This window comes from Oreochromis niloticus, linkage group LG1, assembly GCF_001858045.2.
Source record: "Oreochromis niloticus isolate F11D_XX linkage group LG1, O_niloticus_UMD_NMBU, whole genome shotgun sequence".
NCBI classification, from domain to species: domain Eukaryota; kingdom Metazoa; phylum Chordata; class Actinopteri; order Cichliformes; family Cichlidae; genus Oreochromis; species Oreochromis niloticus.
The window spans coordinates 2,625,249-2,642,501 of NC_031965.2; the positions used below are offsets into that span (position 1 = coordinate 2,625,249).

A 17,253-nucleotide genomic window follows, 5' to 3' on the forward strand; every position below is an offset into this window, starting at 1 on the left:
CCCTTACCGTAAACAATCGCTTTCTGTATTTTTGCACCTCTGGAACATTTTTACAAGCTGTAATGTTCAGCTTTATTGTCTGAATCGTCCTCAGAAATAGGAGAACGCAGCCAGACGCGCAGGCTTTCTGACTGTTAAAGCTGGTGAAGTGTAACAAATCAGACAGCACCTGCTGAGTGCAGCTCATCACGAGCAGAGCTGCGTGCAACAATGTGTATGAAAACTCCAGCATAGCGTATGTCAGCATTTAGAATATGGTTTTTGAACAATAAAAATGCTCTGAATGCACAATTTGTTTTATATGAAGAGAAACAGTTTTTCATGTTCCGACAACAAGAACACAGCAGACCAGGTGATGTCAAAGTTCACATAGGCTGCCCTGTTTGACCTAATTCAGCCTATCCACAGGTGCTGTGCATCTGCAAGAACCTTTTTCACCTCCTTTTCATGCTAGACCTGATTTAATCTATGTTGTGTCTGTCGTCACTCATGTACAAGGGTCCTGTCACTCACTCAACATAAATGACTCAATGAGGAAGCATCAGTCTCCTTGTTCTACATTAGCCATGACTGTAACAAATTAAAATGCAATTTAAACATGGGCGAAAACAGTAAAACTCTAATATGCAGAGTAATAGTGCATATATTATTTATTATTAACAGGAAAAATATTTAAGTGGACAATGTCATATTAGAATAATATGTTCAGTGTACTTTAGAGTATTTCAGTATATTCCAATGTGCCTTGACTGCTGGTTTATGCAAATAAAGAACCTTGAACTTTGATATCATGGATCTAACTAAGTAAAACGAAAAAACACCCTTCAAGCTTTAATAATCTGCACTTAATGAAATACCAGTTTTTTATTGTGCAGCAATTTTGTGTGCATTAAACACAGACTTGTTAACAGGCATAGAGAAGTGTAACTTTTAGGTACGTATATGTGAAAGTTTTGTCTTTTATGTCGTTTCACTATAATTCACCCTTACAGGCCGGCTAAGTGACGCCCATGTCATGAGGCGCTGGTGCCTCCCTATATAATAGGCTGACGTAGCGTCAGATGTCATTCAAAACAAGCCCACCCCTGCCTTGCTTCCATACCCAGGAGGGCGGTCTGGTGAGACACTCACTCATGCTACTCAGAGAACCAGGGTTATATACATAACCTTAAGCTCGCTTTCACAGCATTCATTTTGTGTCTCACTATGGGAGAAATACTGACTCCCAGATTGCCAGACATGCTTGTTAAGGAGACAACTGTCTCCATTAGCACTTCATAGGGGAGATGCTGTCACCTGGGAGGAACCTCCACTGAGGACTGAATGCACCAGGTTACGTCCTGTTACATCTAACCTGTAAAACCTAGCAAATGTGTGAGGATGAGGCCCACTATGCAGCTGCACACACCTCCTGGATAGAAAGTTCCTTAAAGAGAGCTCATGCGGTTGCCAGACCTCTACACAGGCCAGCAGGAGGCTGAAGACCCCTCCAAGTATAGGCCAGGGCAATTGCTCCTACTATCCAATGGGCAAAGGTCCTGTTTAGACACAGGCTTTCCCATATGTGGTCCCTTTGTCTGACACTCTGGGTTCTGTCCATATAAATGCACAGAGCACAGACTGGACCCAAGGTATGCAGCCGCTGTTGCTCCTCTGAGGTGAAATGCAGTTGGTAAAAGGCCGGCAGTTCTACGGGGGAACACGTGCCGTCAACGTTTGGGATAAAAGCGGGGTTATTAAGCCGCATACTGAGTAGTATTATCTGAGGAGAATTGAATGCATGACTGATGCACTCATGCCGTCGCGGTGAGGGTGGAGTCTCTGTGAACCCATTCAAAGCTGGGGGGACTCTTATAGCCCCTTTGGTTCACCAGGTGAAAATTTCTCAGGTAAATCTTTTCTTTGAACTGTGTGGGAGCAACACTGAATTGTAGCCTGCAGCCCTTTTCCAATGTCCTCAGCACAAATGCTGACTGAGTGCAGATAGCCCAGCTCTTTATGTGGAGAGACAGAGGGCTCACCGGCCACTTCCCTGAAGATAGCATGTTGGCACCCCCTTGTGGTTGCTACGCGTAACATACGCCATCCCGATGTCCTGTCACCTCCCTCACCTGTGACGGAGGTGACGGGCACGTCTGCATTATCACAGTTTAATCCAGAATGCATGAGAGACGTGCTTGTTAAACAACACTGCAATCTTTTGCTGTTTCCCTCTGACGGGTCCAGTGACAGGAACGCCGGCCAGATTACTGCACTCTGTGTGGAACATGTCCCGTTGAACTTGCTCTGGAAAGGAGAGTTTTAGGCACTTAGAGGACCCTGAAAGCCCAGCACGCCAGCCCAGCGCAGTGCTGCTGGGGTGGCATGCTGGGCCCTTCTGCATGGATATAACAGCCGCCTGTTGAAGGGCGACAGGGGTGTCAAGGAGATCCTCTTTTTCCTTACTCGGCAGGTTGGTGAGCCCGAGCCAGAGTGCCGGCTCCTGGAGAATCATGAGACCCATGGCTCTCCCAGTAGCCTCTATAGCTACCTTGTGGAGGCGGAGGACGTGGTCAGTTATGACGCAGACTTCTTCCCACACTGTGGTATCTGATTTAGCTGTCATGTCCTCGTCTAGCTTGGCTTGGTAAGCCGTTAGCATAGAGGAGGCGTTGTGGGCTCTTACCCACAGAGCCGTTGCCTTGTAGCACTTATCTGTAAGGCTAGACTGAAAATGGTCTGTCTTGGAGAGGAGGGATGGGGTGATGAGGACAGAGATGTCTTCAGATGGTGAGATGGCTCACTATTAATAGTTCCACTTGTGGCATTTGACTTCATCCTCTCATAAACCAAAAGGGAGCTCACCACGATGGGGTGTTTTTTGCTGTATGGCTTTTCTTTCCACATCACTTCTATCTCATCAAGTAGCTCCGGGGTAACAGGCAACACATGCTTCCCCATCTTTTTCGCCTTTGGATATTTCTCACCATCAAAACAAGATTTTACAACCTCTGTTTGCACGCCATACCACGGGATGTTGAGCCTAGCAGCTGCGCGCTTGCACACGTCCTGCATGTCCAGGAGAGACGGCAGTGCAGATTTTTCAACCTCACCGGTAGCCAAGGGCTTTTCAACTAAGCTGATGCTAGCCAAGGAGTTGGACTCCTCCTCCTCGTCAGACAGCAGGAGCTCCGTGTCGCCCGACTCATCTCCGTCCTCGTTAGCATCTCCATCCAGGATGACTTAAGCATGGGGGAAAGAACTCACATTTTTCATGTGAGGGTCTGCATCTGCCCAGCTCGAGCCTGGTGTTGTGGCCAAATCATCAGGCATTTCAATTTCTCCTTGCGCCGCAGCAGCCTCACACAGCAAAGGGTCGCCACCCGACAGGTTAGCCTGGCGAGCTAGCCTGCGGCGGAGTAGTTTGCGTGTGAAAGCCGCGCAGTGTATCCCAGGCAGAAATCTATTTGGACAAAGTTTTGCAACTTTGTTGTCAGTCATAACCATGGTTAGCTAGAGAGTTGTGAACGTTAGCGAGCTCTACAACTCACTAAAGTCCAGAGAATATTGCTATTCCTCATCTAGCATGGGGTGAAAAGTACTTTTCTACAGGTATTGCTACCTAATGTGAGAACCTGCTAGCGCCGAAGGGTATTGCTACCTGATGATAAAGCTAGCGGTACCTTTATTAGCAAAGTGTTGCTACTTCCCAGGGTGAAAGTATTGCTACTTGACACCAACATTAGCCACAGGACAGTATTGCTACTGCTTGTATGCTAGCACCCAATAGCACAGGTGTCTACAGGCTTCTGTTAGAAACAAGAAGAAGCAGTGAGCAGATACCAATCCAGCACCCGGGAGCAGTGTGCAGAGACTCAAGGGTACCTCAGGGTAACCGTTTGGTGGATTTGAACCCCGAACCTTCCGGTCATGGGGCGAACACTCTACCTACTGAGCTATCCCACTGTCTGGGCATCACTTAGCTGGCATAATGGCATTTGAGCTTCTGATAAGGTCACACAAGAGACATTCCCATAATGAGACAGGAAATAAGTGCTATGAAAGAGAACCACGACACTGCAACAATATCTTCAGCTCCTTCAACTTAACCTCTTCTATCAAACCATAAATTACTCAAAATACATCCAGAGCATATATTGAATTAACTGTGTTAGCTTGCTCTCTTGTAATATAAAAAACACATACAGCCACCACAGTGTCAACCATTGGTTACAGAAGTCCATCAGGCCATTAAATTGATGCTCCATCGGTCGTTTCAACTGCATCTGAATATAAAGTAAGTAATTTAATAAGGTAGCTTGATGAAAGCTTGTTTTCACACATAAACTCCCGACAACGACAATACGGTTCGGACATCGTCTCCAGTTTCCTGCAGCATGGGATTAATCCTCAGCTGGATTCTCACTCCTACTCTGGTTTTGGTGAAGGAGCTGCAGAGCCAGGACTGATGAAGACCGCTCACTCGCATTATTCTCAGATCGGTGCAATCAGATAATATGTTGATAAGATATTTTTTTCTGCTTTGTTTTTTTTTTAATGTTTTTAGAAGATTTTGAACTTTTGTCTTGTACTAATACCTCACTCCCCTAGTAACAACATGCTGTTGCTTCAACTCTTCATGTAGGGTTTCGCATTATCGTGTAATCTTTTCTGTTTGTCATATATGTGTGTACACCCATGTCCATACAAGGTTATTAGGCAGGAGGAAACACATGGATTGCAACCTCCTCCATTATTTTGTCACAGCTCAACTACAAAAACATCCACAGGATTTCGTGCATGCCAACTTGCTAAATGGATTTCAGTTCACAGCTTCTCAAGCCGGGATGCTTCTTGTCCTCTTTGACTGCATGCTCCATGCACACTTTACCCACACCACGCACAAACCTGAGAGACCGGTCCATGCATTTCAACATCTGTGATGAATTTCTGCCAGAGCTAAGAGTGCACTGTTAGTCTCAGGCAGATCTAAACCCAGAGATTACATCAGGCCTTGTGTGATGTGTATTGTACGTCTGACACCACCAGAGAAAGAATAATGCATCATGTATTTAACCACAGTTCACTGAAGCGAGGAAGGACTTACAGCTGTTTGAGAGACTTCCCAGTAAACCTGACAGAGTTCAGTGAAATGAAAGATTGAAGTATGGTCGTACTGAGGGCAAACAGTACGTGTGTGAAATATTTTTAAAAGGCCAGTCCAATTTTGATAAAGTGCTGTAAACTGTGATTAAATGCATTATTTATCATAACTGATAATCAATTCAAAACTCATCAATGACACTTTAAACAACAGCAAACTGCCTTGATTGACCTGGAGAAACATGTTTGTCCATGCACACGAGCACACGTGCCAGTCTCAGTCTTTTACCTCTGTCCGTGCGTGGCCATGTCGATGGCTCGCCGCACTGGTACAGGAGACCCTCCCTCTGTGACGCTCAGCACCTCCATGGACTTTCTCTCCGGCCTCCGCTTGCCGTGACGGCTCAGCATGGGTGAGTCTACACGCTTCCTGGGAGGGTCTGCTGAGCGGGCCCAGGGTGAGCCGAGATGAGAAGGAAAAAGATAAAGGCAAAAACATTAAAAATGATCATTTAAAAACAAAAAACAGTCAGAAGAATTCAAAAATAACACGTTATTCTATATTTATCAAATGGTAGAATCTCATAATGCTGATATAAAACAACAAATTAAAGTTACTTTTTTCTGTGGAAGGAAGACACTCATGGATAAAGAAGATAGCAAACGCACACAAAATACATTTTCTTGGCATCTCAGCTAGTATCAGTTTCACATTAAAAAGCTAATCAATATGTCAAAACATGACTGTATTAGCATATATTTAGCTTTAATTTGGTAGATTAGCTACATATTACTTCAACACATTAAAATACTGATGATTTAGCCAGTAAAACTAGCTGTAGTTACTTTCTCAACAACGGCTTTGCCATGTAAAACGTAATTATATAAATATGCAATTTGTAAATGTATGTATATGTAAATATGTCATTTCCAAAAACATATTGTTAAACTAGTAGTAACAACAAAAATTGATGAAAAAAGGCTCTACACAGAGTACACAAAGACTGTGTAGCTTTGTTAGCTAGCTTAGTCTGCACTCTTCCACAAAAAGATAGCTAACCACAGAGCTATACTCATAAAAACAGTGTATCTAACTAACTATCCAAGCAAAAACCAAAGCAAAAGTCACAAACAGGATGAAAAGTGAAAACGGCAAAGCTACATTTATAGAAAGTCGGCTAACAGTCATAAGCCAAGCTTACTATCCGGTATTTAAGTGATAACATGATGAACCCTGCTTCGGGTCCAAACTACTCTGCGTTTTTTAAGGCTGTTGTGTTTTTAACATGTTTTAATGTTTTGTATCTTGTTCTATTTAATCTCAACAAACCTCTAAAAACAGTCAGTGATCACACTCAGTTTTTATTACCACTGTTCATTTTAAAGCTCAGTTTTTAAACCCTTACGATGTAACTTCAGCCCAGCCCATGCAGCAGTATATTAATGACTAACCTTGTATCAGTGTTGCCAACTTCTCAGTAAGGAAAATCGCTATTGGCTGTCCTAAAAGTCGCTAAATGACGTCATCGCCTAATTTGCATAATTGGTCACGCTAATGTAATTGTAACCTATAAACCTATAGACATAAAGTGAGTAAAAAATGTCCTAAATGCAGTTAGAATTTATTTAGAACTACAAATTAAATTTCTTTTAGTAATTATTGTTTTTTAATGTCACAATTCCAACCCTGCTCCTTTATCCGGGCTTGGACCGGCAAAAGTGACCCGAAATTGGCACTCTGAGGGAGTTACTTTGTGTGTGTGTTTATAAGTAGTTTTAAACTTTGTGATCCACAAAACAGCATAACAGTAAAAGAAGAACTGACTGCGTTACAGTCAGTGCGGGAGCAGCGGCGTCGCTCATGCACGATTCATTTGCCGTTTGGAGGCATAGGTGTGAACACCTCCTGCCCTGATAGCAGCTGGGGGAGGACTATCCTCCACCCGTGAGTGCTTTGGCACGGTGAGGTGCCCACGGCAGCACGGCAGTGATCAGTGATGGGAATAACGGCGTTACAAGTAACGGCGTTACTAACAGCGTTACTTTTTTCAGTAACGAATAATCTAACTAATTACTATTCCTATCGTTACAACGCCGTTACAGTTACTAACAAGAAAACGCGGTCCGTTACTATTTTTCAACAAACAGACGGTTGAAGCTGTGTTCAGCTTACCGCATCTTATATCAGCTGCACAGAAGTAGCTGTAAGTAATCTGGACGCTACAGCTTTAAGCAGCTGCGCGCTCCCGCGGACGGCAATCACTTTCTGGCACAACACCTGGAGCTCAGGGGGCAAAACAATCGCATGAGTGCTGCTGTTTGACTGAGGAAGAATAAAGTAGTCGTGGTAAGTTAATCACATGACAAAGCAACACGGTGATATATACCAGTTTATAAATTGTACTGATAGGCCACGTAAAACCAGAGTCATGATAAACAAGATATACGCGGCGTTTTTTTCCTCAATAGTTTTGTCACATTTACTGTCTAAGGACAGCGCAGCAAGCACTCTCTGCTTATGAGCAAAAAATAAAAAAACGGGAAGTTTTAGGAGTGACGGCGAGAGAAAGAGAGAGAGAGAGAGAGAGAGAGAGAGAGAGAGCAGAAAAAGAGAGAGCGAGTTTTGAGATGTGAGAGATTTGTGACGTTTAGCGTGTTTGGAGTGTGTAGTTAATGTGTTGTGGATAGTTTTGTGTTGTGTGTCAGAACAATGAGGCGACTGCTGTCTCCAGGTAGAAACAGCAGTGATACACCTGCTGCTGTCAGACCTGCAGGTATCAGGCTGTGATGTTCTCCTTTATAGTGGACAGAAGTTATTTTTTTGGAGTGGCACAAATAATTTGTGTGGCATCTTATTGAAGAACAGCTGATTGTTCTGTAAATAGTTTGAAATGGTTATTTAAAAAATCAAGGTAAATGGATGCAAATAAATTTGTTGTTTGCAAAACTTGTGCATAGGATTTTAAAATTGACAATTAATATTTGCATTTGAAGTTATGAAATATCATTCATTAAAGATGTTTATGGTTGTTACAGTAAAAATATAACTTTTTCTACTGATTTTATGTTTTTTGTCTGATTTTAGATCAATTGTGTTAATACAGTATGTCAAAATGAGAACATAACTGTAAATTCAGACACATGAGGTTGTGCTGAAAAGGATGATACCAAACAAGGCAAATAAATAGTTTTTAAAGGTGAAATGTGGAGGGAAAATCAAAAGTAGTTAAAAACGGCCAATTATACCCTGGACCCCAGGGGGTTAAACGTTTTTTAAAGTAACGCAATAGTTACTTTTCAAGTAATTAATTACTTGTAGAATCTTGTAACTCAGTTACTAACTCAGTTACTTTTTTGAAGAAGTAACTAGTAACTATAATTAATTACTTTTTCAAAGTAACTTGCCCAACACTGAGAGTGATACGTGTTTTCATGTCAAAAAGTCGTCATAAATAAGTCTCCAATAACACCAGAAAAAGTCGCCAGATTTGTCGCTAGTCGCTTTTTAGAAAAAAAAGTCGCTAAGGGGTCTGAAAACTCGCTAAATATAGCGACAAAGTCGCTAAATTGGCAACACTGCCTCGTATTGTGGATGGATTATCTCAGTTGTTCTCCTGACTGAAGTTTGGTCCGTTTACAGCATCCTGCCATGCGATTGCATTTGTCCCTAACCATCGGGAACCCTCACGTTAACTTTTATCGAGTGGAAAAAAGTTAGCGTTCATCCTCCAGTTTGACTGTGTTTATGCTAACATAGCTGTGTCGCTAGCGATCACGTAGCACATCATTATATACCAGCTAGCCCAACTTCAGTAACCCATGAAAACAGGATTTGTTAGATTTAACAGAGTTAGAAGTTAGCAGGAAGTTAGCTCGCTAGCTTCCACCTAAACATGATATAGCATGTTCTGACTGAGAGATTTCTGAAACATTCAAACGTACAGCTCTGCTATCACTTCCAACATAAATGAAGACAGAAAACTAAACAGCAGTGACGTTTGTAGGATGCCTGGATGTTAAACATCATAGTTACACCTGGTAAAGCAGCAACGCTGCTCATTTTATCAAAGATGAAAGAATTTAGACAGTTTTTAACTCTCAGTGATGCTGCAGTGTTCGTTTGACTTTGGGACCTGAAGCGGAGTTTGGACCCAGAAATGGCTAATGACGTCAGACTTAAAGACCGGATAGCCATCAGTTTTGATGAACCTTAGTCCTTTGAATTAAATATAAACACCTTTTTTTAAGTTGCTAGTTTGACATATTTAAAAGATCTATTAATATTAAAATAAATATTAGTAGGAACTTACTCAAACAGAAATGCAGAAAATTCCTAATCCCTGTAAGATGGAGTCTGAATGCTACTCCTTAATTAAACTAGTTTAAATTGGCGAGGACACTGACAGACCACAGGTTATTGGTAGATATGAGTTGCTTTCAAAGTTAATAGAGACTGTTCAAAACTGGAATCAAACAACATGTATATTTTTTATAAAACAGGTTTGTGGCAATCCTGGATGAAATAATTAAAAAGAATCAAAACATATGGAATCAAAAAACAGTGTTGGCATTTAAAACCTTCATTGCTTCATTTGCCTTACTCGATTTTGATTTACTGTATAAACGTGCTTAGCATGTTAACCAAAACTGCTGAGCAGAACCAAACCGTGGTGAATTTATCAAAGAACAAAGAGATCCTGTACTGATGGGGCTAAGGGGATGACCAAAGGTATTAAATTCACTCATCTGTTCCAAAGATATTAGCAAAACACCAAATAGTCGTTGAGGCATTCATGTATGGGCCAATGGCAGATATTGGTGAGACTGGCCTACCGATCTCGTTGCGCGGTGGCAGGTTCTGGTCCTCGTGGCTGGGATACCTCTCCTTCCGGTCCAGTAGCAAGAAGTAGATCATCTTTTCCTGGTTGTCACTGTAGAGACAAAGAGAGATGACCGTGAGCTGAGCACCCAGCGGTTGAGACTGGGACAAAAAGACGGTCCATCATCGCAAGATATTAAATGAAATAATTCATCAAGCTGACAGTTTGTCAAGCAGTCTCTAATATATTTCTCTTCTCCGTCTCAGTGCCTCCCACCCTTTCAATCTGCTTCATGTGTGGTTTTGTAAACGACTTTTTTCCCTTCATTGTCACTCACTCCTCAGACAGCAGATCTTTGGTCAGTTTGTCCTTGTCTCTGAAGCAGCCCAGGGAGTGCATGCTCTCCAGGACGTCGGGGTCGATCTCTTCAACCGAAGCCAGTGTTCTGATGGCCACCTTCCTGGGGATGGGCTGCTCGGGTTCTGGCTCGTTCTTTCCAGCTCTGCATCATAGACCGCACAATCAAACGTTCTGGTGAAGACACTAAAGCTTCACAATGAAAGAGAAGCTCAAGTCCTTAAATTCAATGATCAGAAAAAGCTTTTGAAAACTTCAATTTGGTGGAAAGTTAGTAAGTGGTAAAGTAATCGAACCAAAGATGCACAGAGGTTTGTCAAGACAGCAAAAAATTGGCAAGACTTGCTTTTGATAACAGGACACATTTATACACAGTAAAAGAGTTTTAGAGTCATGCAGTCTGCTGTGTGACAACACCAGCGTGTCACCAGCAAAACTTCGTTACCCTCTGTGTGATTTCAAATCAAAAGAATTTGAGTTTTAAAATCCAGAAATATTATATCCATTAGAAATCAGAGGTGCATTAGAGCATCCTGATGATCTGGCCTCTCAGCGTTGGAGCAAACACAGCTCTCACTCTCAGGACTAATGGACACGAGAGGTCTCCATCAGAGAGTTCAAAAAACACTTATTATTTTCATTCTGCATTATCTGCTGTGGCGTTTTTCTTTCATCACATCACTTAAAGCAGACGTGCACGTACACACTGAACCAAGACAGAAGCAGACAAAAATAAACACAAGTGTCTGTACTCACAGATACCACGTATGCTTCTGGATCTGCTCCAACTGTAAGGACAAATAAACATTAATGAATGATTTCCAAGTGAAACGCACAAAGACGAGCAGGCTCGATGGTCTCTGAAGATCCAGGGAATGGGCGGCTTTATCAAACAGCATTAAGTTGCAGGATCCAGTGTCCACTTCACCACTACGAGGCACACTGGTGAGCATGCTGGTTAACTTGCACACTGCAGCTTTTTCCAGCCTTTTTAAAGCTCAGGAGCAATGAACAGGAGCAGACCCTACAGCCACCGTCCGGCTAATTGCAGTGAAGTAAACCCAGGCTATGACTTAGTAGCAGGGAGGTTTGCAGTGTAAACGTTTAAAAGCCTTCCCTTTCAAATCTTCTTTATAAAACTGGTTTTTAAAAATAGTTTCTCGGTGACTTGTGTATCATTTCTTTGGTGTTTGATTTAGTTTTACACTTTTATGCTGTTCTTACTCCTGAATTACAGATTTATCAGATGTGGTATGATGCCTAAAACAGCTGCTTAACCTGCAGATTGAAAGCAGATTATCTAACAGTACTTTTGTTATATTTGCAATGATTGTTTTCTAAACAAATCTTTGGCTTTAGGTGAAAAGAAAGCACAGCAGCTGCAAGGCCAGTCACAGTGCAAATGTGCTAAATTTAGCACAAGTGCATCATGTAGTTCCTAAGGCAGCAGCCGGAGATCATAAAAATGCAAAGCGACCACAGTCATGCTGATGGAGGACTTCAGCCCTCTCCGGGTCTATAACGAATCGGGCCAGGAGGTGATGTGACGTGGGCAGACTGCAGCAGCTTACCGTCAGCCTCTTAATGGGGTCTACTTCAATCATGCCACGCAGAAGGTTCTGACAGTCTGGAGGGATAAAGTGAGGCATGTGGAAAACTCCCAGCTTCACCTTCTCCAGCAGGTTTCTCAGGTTGTCGTCATCAAAAGGAAGAGCGCCCTGAGAAAAGGCACAATGGTAACGTCTAAACATTTACACATTTCAATCCCTTGTTTTCTGTTATACATCCTGTTGTAGTGGTGGTTACTTCTGAATAACGTGGTCTTAATAAAGGTCGGCATAGCTGTAGACACTCCTTTGGAGTCTAAAGTCTTCCCAATGCTGTAAACGCTCCGTTTCAGATTGTTCTGTACTCCCAGACCTTCATAATGTCAGCGAGAGTGGATATCTACAGTTGGTCACATGAGGCACAGAAGCCCCGCCCACTGGCTACTTAACCTTTCTGTTGATGAGCAGAAGGCAACCAGAGAAAAGTGGTAACAGCCTTAAAGGGGGAGGAGCTAAACGAGCTTTCAGTTAGTGGATGAGCAGAGATGTCGCCTCTAGGCCTGGTACAACCTAAATAATTACTCAATAGTTATTATTAAACTAACATTATTAATATGTGGATTGCTCTGTGAATCATGCAAACTACCAAGAATGAAGATATGGAGCTAAAATGAGCACAGCAGATCCTGGTTCTTTGTATTTAAAATCACAGCTAGAAAATAATAAACTGCATCATGTGTTTATAAATGCACCAGCAACATGAGATCACATGACCCAGCGCTGACATCTGCCTGTTGTCATGTAACCAGCCTGTCAGGTGTGCCCTGAGAGATAATCTGCCATTTGACAAAGAAGGTGGCCAGAGGCAGTTTTGCGAGAGGTATCAGTCATCAGAGTGAGTGATGATGAGGCACTCTGTGCTGCAGCCAGCCGCTCTGCCTCTGCTCTCCAGCTAGGGCGCACGCTCAATAACATGATGACTGATACCGTTTCCTCCTCATAAAAAACAAGCAGGATGAAGCCAGATGGTCACTGACACTGCGTGGGTAATCAAAACAACACGAGCGGAGAGATTTATCTTCACATGATGACTGTGTTATGTGATCCATCTTCATCAAGAGGATAAAACACTCGTGCGTTCACAGGGCACCAAAACAAACAGTCATTTACTCACAACTATCACATTACAGAGCTGCTGGTAGGAAAAGCCTTCGTTATGTGATGTGTCCGGACGAAGCAAAGCTGACATATTCAAATCATTTTGTAGGGGAAAGAAAAAAAAACAATATTAGGATAAACTGGATTTTCCCCACATAAATATTTTATTTTCCCACAACCTGGAATGTAGAAAATCCTGGATTCCAAATCAGCCAACAAGGAGTTTTTCAGAGGCCAAACTACATACAAGCTGCCATATTTACCATAACATAGCCACGTACACGTGGTCAGGGTCTAAATGTATCTATTAGCTTGACAAGAATAAGTCGATTATTTTATGGACGGACAGAATCTCTGACCACATTTTAAAATTAAGCATCGTTTGATGAAACCACACAAACGTGAGCTCTCTAACTTGCATTTTCTCATATGTTAACGCGTTAACGAGCTAACCGCACTAACGCGTTAACGCCGTGCAGCTCCACGCACGGGGCGATCCACGCTAACTCACTAACGGAGATTAGCGGTTATGGCGTTAACATCATTTTAACGAGATTAACGCTGACAGCACTAGTTGAAACAAAACAGTGATTAAAGAACTAAAGTCTCATTCAGATTCAGGGCATCAAGGCTGTAAGTACACATAGATATGCTGGTATAATAATATTTAGTAACAATGAATCATTTAAGCTAGCCATTCAAGCAGGAGGGAACAATGAGACAAAGGTCAGAGCTGGGCTCTCACTGGCAAATGTGCTATTAGCACCTCCTGCAGAGCTAAACAGTCACTGCAAACACAGATTCCACAGAGTTCTCCTGAAAAGGCAAAGCTACGGTCGTTAGGGCACAGGAACATAATCTGCATGCAGATGTATGCAACCAGCAGCCACGTGTGCAAAGACCTACAGCAGTGCTGCCTGTGACCGGCCTTAAATAATCGATCACCGTGTTTTAGACACGTCACTCATGAAAAGCAGATTTCTGTTGTGGAAACATTCCTCTGCAGTCGGTCATTTGTCGATTCACAATTTAGAACAAGGAGGCCCGTTACAAAGGAAAGGAGAACATCCTGTCTGTACCCATTTTATTTATAATGTGTGTCAGGAGATTTATTCTAAAGCACTTCTTCAGTTGAGAATCAGAGAGGAGAAACACAGTTTTACTTGTATACAAGGGCAGCACAGAGCAGGGCTCTGTGACACGCCCTCTGAGACTGCCCTGGTCTTTATTTATACATCAGTGGGTGTTTGTTCTTTACATTGGATTGTGGATGTTTAGGTGTGTGTGTGTGTGTGTGTGTGTGTGTGTGACCCCATAAACGACTTCCCTAAACCTGCTGGTCTGGAAAATCCAACAGTTCATCTATATGTAAAAAATGCACTTAGCCTAAAACTGACATAGCTACGTTTATCCTACCGTAAAACAATAAAACAAGGTACGACCTCTCCCATGCTCCCAGGATGTGGGTTTGAATACCAGAACACCCTGGAATCACACAAAGCCTACTAAAGATCACACATCCTATCACTACACAATCGATTATACACCTCTAAGCATATATGGAAACTTATATCATTAAAAGATTATACTGACTACTAAGTACAATTTTCTATTGACAATGTGGTTTTAATATTTTATCAGTACACATTGTGTTTCCAGCAGCGCATCTTTAATTGAATCCTGGCTGGTGGAAACCACAGACTCCAGGTATACCAAAGGATGCAGAGTGCTCCCATCAGGTGATTAACTTTGTCCAGAAGTAATTAACGACCTTTTTTACTTTATCCCGGCTGTATACATTATAAATACTCTGCCAAGGAAAAGTCTGAATTAACTCCGCCCCTTCGTTTTTTTCCCTTGTCACGTTGTATCAAATCAGGATTTGCCCGATTTAGAAAATTTAATTATTTTAATGTTAAGATTCTGTTGTGCTTCCTCGTGGGTACGATGTTCCTCTTTTTACAGTTGTTTGCATCCCTCTTCATGATTTTTTGATTTTGTTTAGCACCTTTTTGTATTCTGGGGTCTGTTCAGTTTGTCATTACATATTATATTTAAACTATTTGGTTTCTTTGTGGGCATTTTGCATCTCTTAGTAATACTTTATGGTCATTTATCACACAATCGTAGCTGTTTTGAATCTCAGTTTTTTTGTCTTTTTGCCTCTTTTTTCTGGGATGTTTGCAGCTCTTCAATAATAATGGAAATGTTATAAATTTCACTGCTGTTGCATGAAGACGCCAAACACGTGTCAAAATGACTTTAAAAGCACAATGTCCAGGCCATTTTCTGCCATTGCAGTGCAGTAGGAGAAGTCACTTACCACTAAAAGTGCAAACAGGATGACTCCACAGCTCCACGCATCGGCCTTCCTCCCATCATACTTCTCCCCCTGGTGCACACATGCAGACACACACACAGATGAGCTTCGTCCTAAAATGTTTCCCAAACCTCACCCTGGCTGCTCTGGGCCTTAACACATTAACTGACCAAAAATCGCAGCCCTCATTTCTCAAAATGTATTAAATTAGCATCTAAAATCATTTGTAGTCCCAGTTTTATAGAAATAAAATTGTTAATGAAGAATTATTAGTAAACAACAACACTAGATCACAAATGCTCATAATTAATAATGTTTTGGGGGTTTTAAACCTTGAAAAGAACAAAAGTACCGCCCTTTGTCGCAGTTTGATTTTACAGTCATGTGTTTAATGCTAAATATTTTGAATGTTGACAGCATAGAAACACAGCTGGGCTACTGTCCAATAAAAACAACGTCTATTTCTTACATTAGAAACAGGCATTTTTTTAAACAGCAACTTTGTGTTTTTGACTTGGGAGAAGTATTTAATAAAAACATAAACCATGCAGATTATGACCCTTTACCTCAGAGAGTACAGAGCACTCACTCGGGGCATACTGTTGATAGAAGTGCCCCATGATAATCAAAACTAAGACGCTATCACAGAAAAAGGGATCAAACTGAAAAGAAAGTCTTGACTTTATGAAGATGTACAGGTACGGGCAGCTGGAAGTAGGAATAAAAAGAAATATGGCAATAAAGAGGCACAAGTGAGGAAGCCTGGTGAATGCAGAGAGGATGGAGCAGTGATGTAAGAGCCACTCTGATTCAGAGCTCCTATTATTGAATGAAAGAAAGAGACAGACGAGAAGAGAGCGAGCACTTACTCTGATAACCTCTGGGCAGGCGTAGTGTGGAGATCTGTAAGAAGAGGCGGCCATTCAGGATACAACATGAAACACAATAAACACACTGGGGAAGTATCAGCTGATGCTCCAGATAGCAGTTCCTTTGAAACACGCAAGTCTTTACCTCACATGCATTAAAATAATGACATCAGTCTTTATTGCATGACAGATTTCTTTATGCTTAAAGAGTATTACCTAACATCGAACAGCCTCAAAACAGAATCTTGTGCTGTGCTGGCTCGGCTTATTGGATAACGTACGGCAGCATCCAACACACGGCAAAAAAGCCAAAAACAATCCGTAATGTTAAACAAAAGTTATACAAACTTATAAAAAGGTTGTAGTAAGACGTTAGCATAAAGACAGACAAAAAATGTCTTTAAAAAAGCGACATGGGCTTTCTTTTATGTCTTTTATCATAGTGCCAGACCTTTAAGAGCACATTTATTCAAGTGCAGGTATGTCTCAAACCTCTGATACTGGGACTCTGAAGTATCAGAGGCCCTAAACAGCTTTATAGCACTCTGAAAATTAGCATAACCAATACCCACAAAGAAGAAGTCAGCTTCGATCCATCCATTTTGAACTTTGTATTTACGAGGTGCAACCTGTCCCAGGTGACACTGGGCGAAAGGCCTTGGACTGTAAGAGGAAACCAACAACATGCAACCTCTCCACAAACGCCCCAACCAGAGGTTTGAGCCAGGAATCACTTGCAGTGATGCTACATTGCTCATCACTGCATCACTATGCCGCTAGTGCAGTTTCCTCAGTTTCTAATAACAGCTTGTAAAATATCCAAACCACTCGTTGGACTGCAGGAAACTTCTGGAAGAGCTGACTCTGGAGTGCAAGATCTTTCTTGCATCAACATATCTACATTTTGAAACAGAAGCTTGCACGTGTGTTTCTGATGCACTGTATGCAAGTGAACAAATCCTGTGAGCTCGATAAGCAAAGAAATGTGTGCAGACCTTTATGAAAAGAACACCAAGGCTTTCGCTGCAGACTGTGGAACCATGGTCCAGGGAGAATGAATTCAACCATCTCTGCTGTGATGGTTATCAGACTTTGCAAGA

At 42.0% G+C, this 17,253-nt stretch overlaps 1 protein-coding gene across 8 annotated transcripts in view; it reads right to left on the minus strand.

Annotated features, from left to right (window-relative positions):
* LOC100696207 (serine/threonine-protein kinase BRSK2) overlaps window positions 1-17,253 on the minus strand; it is a 151,335-nt gene that overhangs the window by 26,393 nt on the left and 107,689 nt on the right. For 6 of the 8 annotated variants that reach the window (XM_005457392.4, XM_025907736.1, XM_005457391.4 and 3 more), the window contains exons 6-12: window positions 16,154-16,187; window positions 15,288-15,356; window positions 11,831-11,977; window positions 11,016-11,047; window positions 10,240-10,404; window positions 9,916-10,013; window positions 5,372-5,525 (exon numbers count right to left, since the gene is read on the minus strand). In XM_005457392.4, the coding sequence (XP_005457449.1) occupies window positions 5,372-5,525; window positions 9,916-10,013; window positions 10,240-10,404; window positions 11,016-11,047; window positions 11,831-11,977; window positions 15,288-15,356; window positions 16,154-16,187 (699 nt within the window). The remainder of the gene's footprint in view (window positions 1-5,371; window positions 5,526-9,915; window positions 10,014-10,239; window positions 10,405-11,015; window positions 11,048-11,830; window positions 11,978-15,287; window positions 15,357-16,153; window positions 16,188-17,253) is intronic. The other 2 variants (XM_003452606.5, XM_019366172.2) reach the window with 1 other exon arrangement.